Below are 12,702 nucleotides of genomic sequence, written 5' to 3'. Positions count from 1 at the left end.
CCGGTGTCCTCCGATTCCCCCTCACTGCACCCCATCGGAACCAAAGCACACCTCCCTCATTCCCCACCGACTCGAGACATCTCGAACCCCGAACTCCGATCCCCCCTACCCACTTCCTCTCCCTGGCCTCCTAGAAGCCACGCACCCCCTCCTCAATCCCTGCCCAATTGGGGGCCGCTGAACGTGGGGACCCCGCTCCCTAACCCCGCGCTGGGACCCCATAGCTCTTCCCTGGAACCTGGAAGCCAGACTGCGAGCACCCGTCCACCTCCACCCCCCCCCAGTCCCAATCAGTGCCCCCTCTCCACTCGCCCCTCCCCGCAGCCCCCCCTCTCCGGGGACACCGCCCCCCGCCCCGCCGCGGTGCCGCCCATCCCCGTGCCGTCCGGGGCCGGGCGGGGACCGGCGGCACCGCCCCCCCGGGAGAGGGCGGTCGGTGTCGGTCGGCGGGGCGGGGGCGCGGCGGGGGCTCCTGAGCGGCGGGCGGCGGCCGGGGCGGAGGAGCCAGCGCGGCCCATGGCTCCGCCGCTGCCGCTGCCGGCGCTGCTGCTGCCGCTGCTGCTGCTGCCGGGACCGGCGAGCGGGGGGCGGCGACCGGCGACCCCCGCCGGGACGTCCGCCAACTTGACGGTGGCGGTGGTGCTGCCGGAGCGCAACGTGAGCTACGCGTGGGCTTGGCCGCGCGTGGGTCCCGCGCTGAGCCTGGCGCTGGAAGCGCTGGAGAGGGGCGAGCCGCCGCTGCTGCCGCGGCCCTTCTCCGTGCGCGTCGAGTTCATGAGCTCGGAGCTGGAGGGCGCCTGCTCCGAGTACGTGGCACCGCTCAACGCCGTGGACCTGAAGCTCTACCACGACCCCGACGTGCTGTTCGGGCCGGGCTGCGTGTACCCCGCTGCGTCCGTGGGGCGATTCGCCTCGCACTGGCGGCTGCCGCTCATCACCGGCGGGGCGGTGGCCGCGGGCTTCAGCCGCAAGCGAGAGCATTACAGCACGACGGTGCGCACCGGGCCCTCAGCCCCCAAACTGGGCGCCTTCGTCTCCCACCTACACGCGCACTTCAACTGGAGCGCCCGCGCCGTGCTCCTCTACGTGGACCGCAAGACAGACGACCGACCCTACTACTTCACCGTCGAGGGGGTCTACCAGGAGCTGCAGGATGGCAACAACCTCACCGTCACCGTTCACATCTACTCCCCCGACGAGGGCGGCCCCGACACCGCCGTCCACTTCATCAAAGCCAACGGGCGCGGTGCGTGGGGCAGCGCGTCTTGGGGTGGGGGTGGGGGGACACGACGACCCCGCGCGGGATAGGGCTGAGCGTCCGGGGACCGGGGGTGGGGGTGGGACGGGGATGGGAGAGTGGAGAGGGCTCCCTGTGGGGGATCTGCGCAGCGCTCGGAGAGGGGAGGAAAAATCCTCCGTGGGGCACAGCCAGGGGCTGAGGGTGCGGTGGGATCCGTGTGGGGCACGGGGGTGCAGTTGTACCCGTGTGGGCACATTAGGGGAAAGAATGGGCTGTGCAGCAAACAGAGGGTACAGCAAAGGGGTGGCGGTGCCATGGGGCCCATCTGGGGTGCAGTAGGGGACTAGGGTGCTGTGGGCAACATATCGGCATTAAAGGAGCAGTAGGACCCATCTGGGGCACAGAGAGGGGACAGAGATGCAGTGGGACTGACTGCTGTAGGGCACAGCAAGGGACTGGGAACACAGCGGGATCCGTATGGGGCACAACAAGGGGTCAGGGTGGCGGTGGGACCCATCTAGAGCATACCAAAGGGATTAGGGGGCTATTGAGATCTGTGTGGGGCACAGCAAGTGAATGGGGACACAGTGGGATTATGTGGGGTGCAGCAACAGTCCAAGGAGACAGTGGCACCTTTGTGGGACACCATGAGGCTCTGAGGAAACAGTGGGACCTGTGAGGCATGCAGTGAGGGGCCAAGGACAAAATGGGACCCATGTGGGGCACAGCAAGGAGCCAAGTACGCGGTGGGACCCATGTGGAGTGCTGGAGGGGATGGGCAGAGTGAGACCCGTGGTGGGGGATGGCAAGGGGCCAAAGGGGCAGTGGGATTCCTGTGGAGCACAGGGAGGGGCTGGGAGCACAGTGAAACCCATGTGGGGCGTGAGGATGGGCTGAGGGCACAGTGGGACCCATGTAGGGCACTGGGAGGGGTGGGCAAAGTGGATTGTATGTAGGGCAAAATGAAGAGTGAGCACATTCCGTCGTGGTGGGTTTGGAGGAGCAGCAGGACCTGTACAGGAAAGTGGCTTCACAGAGGAGAAGGAACAACCTGAGCCCCTCCAGGGCCAAACTCTGTGCCAGTGGAGAGACCAGGATGTGGCACAGGGAGGAGGCACAGTGTCTCCCTCCCTGCCCCCCAGCTTGGTCAACCTTTACCAGGGAGAGCCACCCTCACCTTGATGGAACACATGCTGTGAAAGGCACCCTGCGGGGCCACCTACCCTCTGTGTTAGCAGGACCGGGTGTCCCTGAGGGCAGGCGGGACCCAGGCACCTCCTCAGAAGCTGAAGGTGAGGGAATGGATGTGGCCGTCTGAAGGACAGCATTGGCTGAGGTTACGTGCCCAGATAGTGCCAACATGCCGAGGTGGTGGTGCCGTGCTTGGGCAGAGCCCCCCAGACTGGCATCTGGGCTGTGCCTGTCCCTGCAGTGCCCCTGGCATGGGGCTGGGATGGCCCCACCCTGCTGATGGAGGGATAAATCAATTTGGTGCCTTTTGAGTGCCCCAAGAGAGCAGCTATATTGGGAGCGGGAGGAAATGGAGGGGCTGACGGAGGCAGCTGGAGAGCAAGGGCGGCCTGATGCTCTTTCATTATTGATGAGCGGGGTGTATCGATCCCGGGGAGTCAGCCACTCCGCAGTGCTCCTTAATGGATTCTGAGATGCTGTGTCATTAAGAAGGACATCCAGCCAGGATAAGTGGAGCCAGATGGGCCAGTGGGAGATGTGTCTGAGGCTGTGCGGGACCAGGCTAGGGGCGTGTGTGTGGCGCTTTGGAGTGCTGGACTGGGTTCCCCTCAGGACTGAAGTTGGCGAGGCTGAGTCCATGGAGTGAGCACACCGTGGTGGGCTGCAGGAGCTGAGTAGCCTGTGGCTGCTCCTCTGGGATGGAAGCTCCCTGTGTGCGCCAGCATCAGCCAAGGGGTGTGGAGCTTCTCGTGGGATGGGGGCAAAGAACTGCACAGGGAAAAAGGCTAGAATTAGCAATTCCTGCCAGCGTTTCTGGCTTGGTGCTGTAAATCACCACAGTGGGAATCGATCCCTCCTGGTGCAGGCAGGGGTCGTGGCTGCTGGAGGAGGACACCAGGCGTGGGCAGAGACCTGAGGGCCCTCTGAGCTGGCATCATATTTTCACAGAATCACAGAAAGGCTTGGGTTGGAAGGGACCTTAAAGATCATTTAGTTCCAACTCCCTTGTTATAGGCAGGGATGTGGAGAGGGTCTGGGCCCCTCTGGCCACAGCCCAGAGATGGGGCCAGAGTGTGGGGCTGAGTGCTTGGCCCCACAGAGGTGGGTGCCCAGGGCTGCGAAGCTGATGTAGGTGTATGGGGCAGGAGAGGGAACCTGCAAGGCTGTCCCAGGGCTCCTGACCCCAGCATGGTGTGGCATAGAGTGGGAAAGCAGGGTCTTCAGTTGTAGTCATATCCATATCCATGCCCTGCAATGACACCATATCATCCCTCTTAGCGTCACCTTTCTTCTCCCAGGTGGGGGGCAGGAGTTTGGTAAACCTCTCCCGAGGAAAGCCACTTCCTTGCCCCACTGTGTGTCCCTAGCGCTGCTGATCCTCAACATTTGCAGGTCTAATGAAGGAGCAGAAGGGGTTGTGGGCGCGTCGCACTTCCAATTGCCCGTATCACCGGGGCCTGGGCGACGTGCAGGGGCCCACGTCTCTTATGCCATTTGCAAAAGTGCTGATATAATTAGAGCTGTGGTTGAGGGAATTAGCAGAGCATCTGCCTGCAAAAAGCCCACGTCCCCTGCCTGGGGAGACGGCTGGGTGCTGGAGGGGAGTGCGTTTGGTCCTCACCCCTGCAGTCCCCCCGGGCATGCGACGGCCGCCTGGCCAGGACGAGGGTCTCTGTTCTGCAGTGCCCTGTGCTGGTGGGGCTGCTTCAAACTGGGATTTGCTGTCTGAAACTGGGATTCACCCTCAATTTAGGGTTATCTTCTATCATGTAGGGGGCAAGCAGCATCCTGATGCCTCACCTGCAAGCTCGTGGTCCTGCCCCTCTCCCGGGGCCTGGCACTCTGCCTTTCACACCACAGACACCCCTAAATAATTGCCAGGGGGCTGGATGTGCCCCAGCTTTGCAGGACCCTGTTCCTCTTGTCCTCTGTGAAACTAAGGCTGGCTTTGGCCATTTGCCCTTGGGGGGCTGTGTGCACCCACTGGGGTGCCACTGGCCATGCAAGAGGCTGCCAGCTGGAGGCAGCTGCCCAGGTCAGGGAGAGCCTCTAGCATTGACCCTTTCCTTCTGCATGGCTCCTGCAAACTGTCCCTGGGGAGCCGTTCAGGCGTCATCTATCCCCTTGCTTGGTGGCCTTTGACCAGGCAGGCTTTCGCTGCCGCCGCGGGGGCTGGCTGCCTGCAGCGTCCCACTATCTACCACCAGCTGTTGTGGCTCACCAGTCCGTGTGGCTGCCTTTTCCTGGCGCCTGCAATGGGATGGGGAGGGTCCCATGCTGTGTCCTTAGGGGGGGACCCCCAGGGTCTGCGTGCCAGGGAGGTGCTGAGCTGCCCATCCTGCATGAGAAGTTTGGGGACAGCACATTTCTGGGTTCAGGACTAGCGAAGTGGGGAAGCCGAGACGGTTTATTTGAAATATTGCAGCATTCAGAGGGAACCATTTCAAACTCTGGAACAGGCTTTTGCTCACACACAGCTCATGCTGCTGCAATTTCCCTCTCCCCCATGCCCAGGAGCAGCTCCCCACATTGCTGTGGATTCTCTGTGCCCAAAGCGGCTGTGCTGGGTTTCTTCTCCCACCCATGGGCTGCCTCACTGCCGCCGTGGGTGACCCTGTTAGCCCCTGTCAGCCCTGCTGCCCCCATGGCTGGGTGCCTGCATGGCTAGGTGCTGTCCAGCAGCAGAGACCCCATCCCAGAGGAGCGGGGCTTCTTTGCTGTCCCCAGCCTCCCCCGTTACCCGGGTCCAGCCGGGGCGCTGGGCCCCTTGCAGAAAGGCTGTGCGCCGGGGCCAGCGCCCAAGCGTGACATTCCTCCAGCACCCGCCGCCGCCGCCTCCTCTGTTGCTCAATCCCGGGTTCCCAGCCAGGCTGGCTGGAGCGGGGCCCCGGTTTTCCGGGGGGAGGGAGGAGGCAGTGTCAGGATCCTCAGCAAGGGCATAGAGGGCCCCTGCTTGGGGGGGTTTTGGACACTCTCAGGCACCCGTCCTTGCTGCCCGTGGTGCCCTGTGCCAGCCCCATGCCGCCCCCACACAGCACCTGGGTGGGCATCCCATGGGGGCTGGCTGAACCTTCAGCAGAGGCTGGGGGCTCACAGGGCGGCCTGACGGGGCCCAGGCACCCCCTTGCCGCGTGGGTCACACCAGCGAGATGCGATGCTCTGTTTCCAATTAGCGCCAGTGGCCGCAGAAGGTGCTGGAATCTGGGAACCTGCGCATTCCTGCCACACTGCCGGCCAGCCGCGAACCCAAACATGGGTTTGTCCCATTCCACAGCCCGGGCTCCCCAGGGGCCTCTGGGCGCACGGCCCCACCGCCTCTCCTGGCCCCCCTGGTCCCCTGGCTGGGGCCGGTGTGGAGCAGCCAGGACGCTGATGCCGGGGGGAGGCATCTCCTGTCTGGCTTTTACTGGAGCAGGGTGTGTGACGTCTGTGCCTGGGGCAGCCCCCTCATGTTTTGGAGCAAGTTTTCCCCTATTCTCCTTTCTGCCCTCAGCCCAAGGTGACTGATGGGGCAAGAGTGGGTCAGTGCTGGCAAGGGTGGTGGGGCTGTCTGTGGGGCACAGGGAGGGGGTGAGCCAAGCACTGCCCCATCTGGCTGCTCCACCCCCCCCACTCACCCACCCTGCAGGCACCAAGTGCCCCCGGGGCTGCTCTGCCCCATCCCCCCAGAGGAAAGCATCCCACCCCATTGCTGGCTGTGTGCCCCAGGGTGCAGGGGGGTGTTACTGTCCCCCTGATCCCCCCTCCTCTCTCCGGCAGTGGTGTATCTCTGCGGGCCACCGGAGATGCTGAGGCAGATCATGCAGCTGGCACAGCAGGAAAACCTCACCAACGGTGACTATGTCTTCTTCTACTTGGATGTCTTCGGGGAGAGCCTGCGGGGTGACTCTGCCCGTGACCCCTTCAAGCCCTGGCAACAGAGCCCAGGCCAGGATTCAGGGCTGCGCGAGGCTTTCCAGGTGAGATGTGCACACTGCCTGGGGACAGGGATCTCCCCAGCCTGGCCCCCGGTGTGTGAACCAGGGTGTTGTGCTCGGTTCCAGATGGTGCTGGTGATTACCTACTATGAGCCCCAAAACCCTGAGTACCAGCATTTCCAAACCCAGCTCATCCTGCGAGCTAAGCAGAAATTTGGAGTGCAGCTCAACTACTCTCTGGTGAGTGAGTCTGCTTGCATGACGGGGTGGTGGGGACCTTCCACATGGGTCTGAGGTACCTCTCCAGAATGCAGAGGGTGGAACATGGCCACAGGCAATGCTGGGGGGGGCATCCCTGGTGGGAACAGCCATGGGCACTGCCATCCCTGCAAGGTGAATGTTGGTCCCAGTGTGGAGTTATGGGGCCATGGGTGGGTGCATGGTCCTGGTGTGGAGGTCCCAGGGCCAGGGTGCTCCTGTGTGCGTGGCTGTGGGTGTGCTCAGGTTGCCCCCACAGATGAACCTGGTGGCGGGGTGTTTCTATGATGGGATGTTGCTGTACGCCATGGTCCTGAACGAGACCCTGCGTGAGGGAGGCTCCAAGAAAAATGCCACCCACATCATCGAGAAGATGCGGGACCGCAAGTTCCAGGGTAACACTGGGACAGGGGCAGCTGGGCTGTGAGTGCTGTGGGGGTGGTGGAACCCAGTCCCTGTCCTATCTGGGTTTTGCTTCTCCCACAGGGGTGACGGGGCTTGTGAGCATGGACAGCAACAATGACCGGGACACCGACTTCAACCTATGGGCCATGAGCGACCCCAAGACTGGGAAGTACGAGGTGGGGGCCAGCACCAGTTTTCCCCCGGCTAGGGCAGGGATGGGATGCTGGGGTCTGGGGGGCCTCATCTCTCTCTGCTTTAGGTGGTGGGACACTACTCAGGTGTGGAGAAGCAAATTCACTGGCTGGGGCGACCCATCCCCTGGGTGAAAGGGGCTCCCCCCTTGGACAACCCTCCCTGTGTCTTTGATGTGGATGACCCCTCCTGCGATAAAAGTGGGTGTCCTGGGTCCCCACGTCCCTTGGGCCCCAGGGCCCTTCCTTGTGGCTGCATACCAGTCTGGCCATTATGGCCAGTTGGACCACCCTGACATCCCCTCCTGTTTGCAGCCCCCCTCTCGATGCTGGCCATCGTGGCTTTGGGCACTGGCCTCACCTTCGTCATGTTTGGCATCTCCAGCTTCCTCATCTTCAGGTCAGCTGGGGCTGGGGGAGCCTCTGCCTGGGCACCAGGCACCTCTCAGTCTGCTGGGGGGGGCAGGCAGGGCAGGGGGATCTGACACCCATGTGTCCCTCAGGAAGCTGATGCTGGAGAAGGAGCTCGCCAGCATGCTCTGGAGGATCCGCTGGGATGAGCTGCAGTTTGGAAGTCCCGAGCGGTACCATAAGGCAGCGGGCAGCCGGCTCACCTTGTCCCTGGTGAGAGGTGCCAGCTCTGGGGCACAACCCTGCCCTTGTGCTGCCATCCCTCCCTGCATGACACCCCTCCCTGTTGATTCCCTACATAACCTCTGTTCCCTACAGAGCCAGAGCCCCACTGCACTCGTCCTCTAAACAGCCCTTCATCCTTACAGGACTCTCCATTCCCTAGTAGAGATGCACTCCATCCATCCCTGGCATGACCCTCCATCCCCTGCAGTCACTGTAGTTCCATCCCCTACACAGCCCTGAATCCCCTACAGAGCACCATACCTCATCAAGCTCCTGTGTTGCTCTCCATCCCCTCACAGACACACCTTATCCCTACACCCCTTCAGTACACCCTCCATTCAGTCCTCACCCTCCCTACAGAGCATGCAGAACTTGCCCTGACCCTTTAGAGCCCATCCTGCACCATCCCCTGCACACCCTTGAGTGTTCCTGCCCTGCTGCGTCGGTGTCTGCTACCTTGCCACCCCAGGGTTCCCCTCCCTGATCCCCTCCTTCACACAGCGTGGCTCCAGCTATGGCTCCCTGATGACTACCCATGGCAAGTACCAGATCTTCGCCAACACCGGCCACTTCAAGGTCAGTGCAGCAGGTGGGAACCCCTCCCCCTGAAATGCCCCAGCTCTGTTGGTGTGCTTGCCCTTGGCTGCACCCCCATCCCACAGGATGCTGGTACCTTCCTTGCCTCTGCAAATCCACTCAGCGGGCACTGACCTCTCTTCCTTCTCAAACATCCCAGGGCAATGTGGTGGCCATTAAACACATCAATAAGAAGCGCATCGAGTTGACACGGCAGGTGCTCTTCGAGCTAAAACATGTAGGTTTGGGGTCTATGCTGGGGTGGGCAACCTGCTTGGGGGTGCAGGGACTGTTCCTGGGACTGGAGGAGGCTGGTGGGAGCAGCAGCCCATCTCCTCTAACCTCGAGACCCACTTGGCTCCACTTCCACCTGCAGATGCGCGACATCCAGTTCAACCACCTGACTCGCTTCATTGGGGCGTGCATTGACCCCCCCAACATCTGCATCATCACCGAGTACTGCCCACGGGGCAGCCTGCAGGTAGAGGGGCTTAGGGACAGCAGGGGCGACACTTAGACACTCCTTGTGACCTGGCTGGGCTGGGCACTGAGGACAGGGCTGTGGATACTGGTGGCCCTTAGCCCTACAAGGCTCGCAGCCGAGCTGCCCAATCAGGTGTCAGAGGCTGGTGGAGGGGAGGGGGCGAATGCTGCAGACCCCACTGCAGCTGGGTGCTTGGTGAGACTGCTGCCACCATGCCCTGGGTGCTTGGTGGGGTCCACTCATTGTGCTACCCCAGGACGTCCTGGAGAATGAGAGCATCAACCTGGACTGGATGTTTCGCTACTCCCTCATCAATGACATTGTCAAGGTACCCAAGGGAGGGGCACAAGGGGCTGGGGGAGGTGCATGAGGGATACCAACTTCACTGTGTCCATCTGTCCCAGGGAATGGCCTTCCTGCACAACAGCATCATCGGCCACCACGGCAGCCTCAAGTCATCCAACTGTGTGGTGGACAGTCGCTTCGTGCTGAAGATCACCGACTATGGACTGGCCAGCTTCCGCTCACCCAGTGACAATGAGGACACCCACGCGCTCTATGCCAGTGAGTGCCTGCTTGGGGGGATCACAGGGATGGGGTGGCCCTGCCTCACTGCTTCACGGCTGTGTCCCACCAGAGAAGCTGTGGACAGCCCCAGAGCTGCTGCAGAAGGGGCACCTGCCCACCCCGGGCATGCAGAAGGCTGATGTCTACAGCTTCGGCATCATCGTGCAGGAGGTTGCTCTGCGGAACGGCCCCTTCTACATTGAGGGCATGGACCTGAGCCCCAAAGGTGAGGGTGGGAGGTGGCTGTGGGGCAGTTCTGTCCCTGCTTTGGAGGGTCTGGTGCTCACCATCATCCACCCCCTGGCAGAGATCGTGCAGAAGGTGCGTAACAGCCAGAAACCGTTCTTCCGCCCCTCCATCGACATTGGGGTGCACAGCGAGGAGCTGGCCGTGCTGATGGAGCGCTGCTGGGCGCAGGAGCCAGCCGAGCGCCCCGACTTCAGCCAAATCAAGATCTTCATCCGTAGATTCAACAAGTGGGTGGTTGGCGAGTGGGAAAGGTGGCCCGGGGCGGGAGTGGGGACGGTGATGGGGGTGGAGGTGGTTGGGGGGCACCTCTTCTGGCAGTGCCAGCTGCCTGCACTCTGGCAGGGAGGGAAGCACCAGCATCCTGGACAACTTGCTGTCGCGCATGGAGCAGTACGCCAACAACCTGGAGAAGCTGGTGGAGGAGCGGACACAGGCCTACCTGGAGGAGAAGCGCAAGGCGGAGAACCTCCTCTACCAGATTCTGCCCCAGTGAGAGGGGAGACAAGGGAGCTTGTGGGTCTGGGGTTTGGCATGGGGTCAGCATGCACCCACTGCTGTGTGAGCATGGAGTCCCTTGCCAGCTCTCCATGCTGCTGTAGGGCAAAGGATGTGGGGGAACAGCGGGTTGGAAGTGGAGCTCACCACCATCCCCTCTGGTCCCTCCAGCTCTGTGGCGGAACAGCTGAAGCGTGGGGAGACAGTACGGGCTGAGGCTTTTGACAGTGTCACCATCTACTTCAGTGACATTGTGGGCTTCACTGCCCTCTCGGCAGAGAGTACTCCCATGCAGGTGAGAGCAGGGCTTGGGGGGAAGCCACTCTCTGGAGCCGGTGGGGGTCTCACACCCTAGCAGTGCCATCACTGGGGTTGGGGGGCCATGCCTGCTCCCAGCCTCACACACACCCTTGCTCCATTCAGGTCGTGATGCTGCTGAACGATCTCTACACTTGCTTCGATGCCATCATTGATAACTTTGATGTCTACAAGGTGAGGGTGTGGATGAGCCAGCACAGTCCCCCAGAGTGAGGCAGGCAGCAAGGAGCCCAGGTTCTACCTGCTCCCCCTTACCCCACAGGTGGAGACCATTGGGGATGCCTACATGGTGGTCTCGGGGCTGCCGGTGCGCAATGGGAAGCTGCACGCCCGAGAGATCGTCCGCATGGCCCTGGCCCTGCTCGAGGCTGTCAAAACCTTCAAGATCCGTCACCGTCCCAACGACCAGCTCCACCTGCGCATCGGCATCCACACTGGTGAGTCCCCGCGCCTGCTGCCACCGCAGGCCATCCGCCTGCCCCGCACTGTCCCTAAGTGTCCCTATGCTGGCAGGTCCTGTGTGTGCTGGCGTGGTGGGTCTGAAGATGCCACGGTACTGCCTCTTTGGGGACACGGTGAACACTGCATCCCGCATGGAATCCAATGGCCAGGGTGAGCCACGGGGCTGGCAGCTGGGGTCCAGCACCTCAAGTTGTGTTCAGCTCCCTCACCCAGCCAAGTCTCTTTTTCCCATCTGTGCTACCCAGCCCTAAAGATCCACGTCTCATCCACCACAAAGGAAGTCCTGGATGAGTTTGGCTGCTTTGATCTGGAGCTGCGTGGGGATGTGGAGATGAAGGTGAGGGCACAGGGATGCCAGGGGGGTGCCAACCCTTCCTGCTGTATGGGACATGTGATGAGGGCATGGGTTCAGGTTGGGACCCTTTATTCCCCTCAATGCTGGGGATGACACCCAAGGAGCAGTGCCAGGGGCAGGGAGGTTCTCACTGCCCTCTTCTGCCTCCCAGGGTAAGGGAAAGATGCGGACATATTGGCTGCTGGGCGAGAGGAAAGACCCCAAAGTCGTCTGAGCCCAGTGGCAGTGGCGGAGCCCCCAGCCTCAGTGGGGCTGCCAGTGCCTTCCGGTGCCTTGACCCCCAGGACGCACCGGCACCCCCCTCACTGCATCCACCACCACCTCTGCAGCCCCCCTGCTTCAGCAGGGCCTGGGCAAGGTGGGGCAGCGGCCATGTCACTGTCTGCCCCCCTTCCATCAGCACCAGCAAAGCCCACCTTCCCCCACAGCCCCTTGGAGGGGGGAAATGGCCCAGATCCAACCCTCATATCTCCCCCACCCTCTGGGGTCCCGCCATCCCTGCCCTCTCCCGTGTGGCTCAGCTGGCTCTGAGCTGGTCCGGGGCCTGGCTGCCCCGTAGGGCACTTTGCCGTCTCTTTTCAGTACCTGGCCCCCAGCAGAAGTTGTGCCCATGTCACCCTGTCCCTGGGGTGGGGGGAAATGGGGATTCCTGCCAAGACTGACTCCTTGGCCAGGTCAGGCTTCAATGCCGCAGCTCCCCCCCTCCCCAGTCTCCTCTTCTCCTGTATATAACCCCAGTGGGTCATGTAAATACCACCCCCTCCTCCCCCAGGTGTAAATATAGGACTCGCTGCAACTATTTTGTTGAAATACAAACTTCCCCAAATCCATCTGTTACCTGACCTCTGCTTCTCTATGTCCTGGAGTGCCAACAAGGGACAGGGGCTGGGGGCACCCCAATATCGAACTCAGCCTTGGCTGGGGTCAGCTGCCTGGAGCATCCCTGAGCATCATATCCCGGGGCTCTGTCTGCGGCTGTAGGGTATGGGGCCGGGCACGGGGGGCCAGGGCCAGGCAGCCGCAGCTGTTGAGGGCTCAGGCAGTGCTGGGAAGGCAGGCCTGCCGCAGCGGGGTTTGCTTTGGCGTGAGGGCTGCAGTGCGTTCCTCTGAGCTCATGCTCTGGCCGCCCTGCTGCCGCCTCTTACTGGAACACACCTGTGCCTGGGGACCGGGACGGCGGCGGCTGCATGTCGCCCGCTGCGTGTGCTGGGAGGGGACATGTCCCAGTGGGCGAGGCTGTGCCAAGGGCTCTCCCTTCATGCCCAAGGAGGGAGGCTTGGGGCCACAGCATGTTTTGGGTCAACAGTGACTTGCACTGGGGCTGGAGGGTTTCCCACTTGCTGCATGGCCCTGCGGGA

General features: G+C 62.3%; 1 protein-coding gene across 1 annotated transcript; it reads left to right on the top strand.

The window, feature by feature from the left end:
• The first annotated feature begins 462 nt into the window (after nucleotides 1-462).
• On the top strand, nucleotides 463-12,174 carry NPR2 (natriuretic peptide receptor 2). The gene is made up of 22 exons (XM_064643135.1): nucleotides 463-1,246; nucleotides 6,191-6,390; nucleotides 6,475-6,588; nucleotides 6,866-7,001; nucleotides 7,093-7,187; nucleotides 7,271-7,403; nucleotides 7,518-7,602; nucleotides 7,706-7,826; nucleotides 8,340-8,414; nucleotides 8,575-8,652; nucleotides 8,791-8,895; nucleotides 9,155-9,226; nucleotides 9,303-9,462; nucleotides 9,536-9,691; nucleotides 9,773-9,941; nucleotides 10,057-10,203; nucleotides 10,381-10,504; nucleotides 10,633-10,701; nucleotides 10,790-10,964; nucleotides 11,041-11,139; nucleotides 11,235-11,326; nucleotides 11,496-12,174. The coding sequence occupies exons 1-22, from the start codon at nucleotides 517-519 to the stop codon at nucleotides 11,556-11,558; spliced, it is 3,198 nt and encodes a 1,065-aa protein (XP_064499205.1). The 5' UTR covers nucleotides 463-516; the 3' UTR covers nucleotides 11,559-12,174.
• The last annotated feature ends 528 nt before the right edge of the window (nucleotides 12,175-12,702 follow it).

Source organism: Pseudopipra pipra, chromosome Z (genome assembly GCF_036250125.1).
Source record: "Pseudopipra pipra isolate bDixPip1 chromosome Z, bDixPip1.hap1, whole genome shotgun sequence".
Lineage (NCBI taxonomy): Eukaryota > Metazoa > Chordata > Aves > Passeriformes > Pipridae > Pseudopipra > Pseudopipra pipra.
This window is presented reverse-complemented; position numbering and strand designations above follow the sequence as displayed.

Coding starts and splice junctions, on each gene's coding strand:
- NPR2 (XM_064643135.1), top strand. CDS start 517: ATGGCTCCGCCGCTGCCGCTGCCGGCGCTGCTGCTGCCGCTGCTGCTG. Junction 1,247..6,190: donor CATCAAAGCCAACGGGCGCG/GTGCGTGGGGCA, acceptor TCTCTCCGGCAG/TGGTGTATCTCTGCGGGCCA. Junction 7,188..7,270: donor CCAAGACTGGGAAGTACGAG/GTGGGGGCCAGC, acceptor TCTCTGCTTTAG/GTGGTGGGACACTACTCAGG.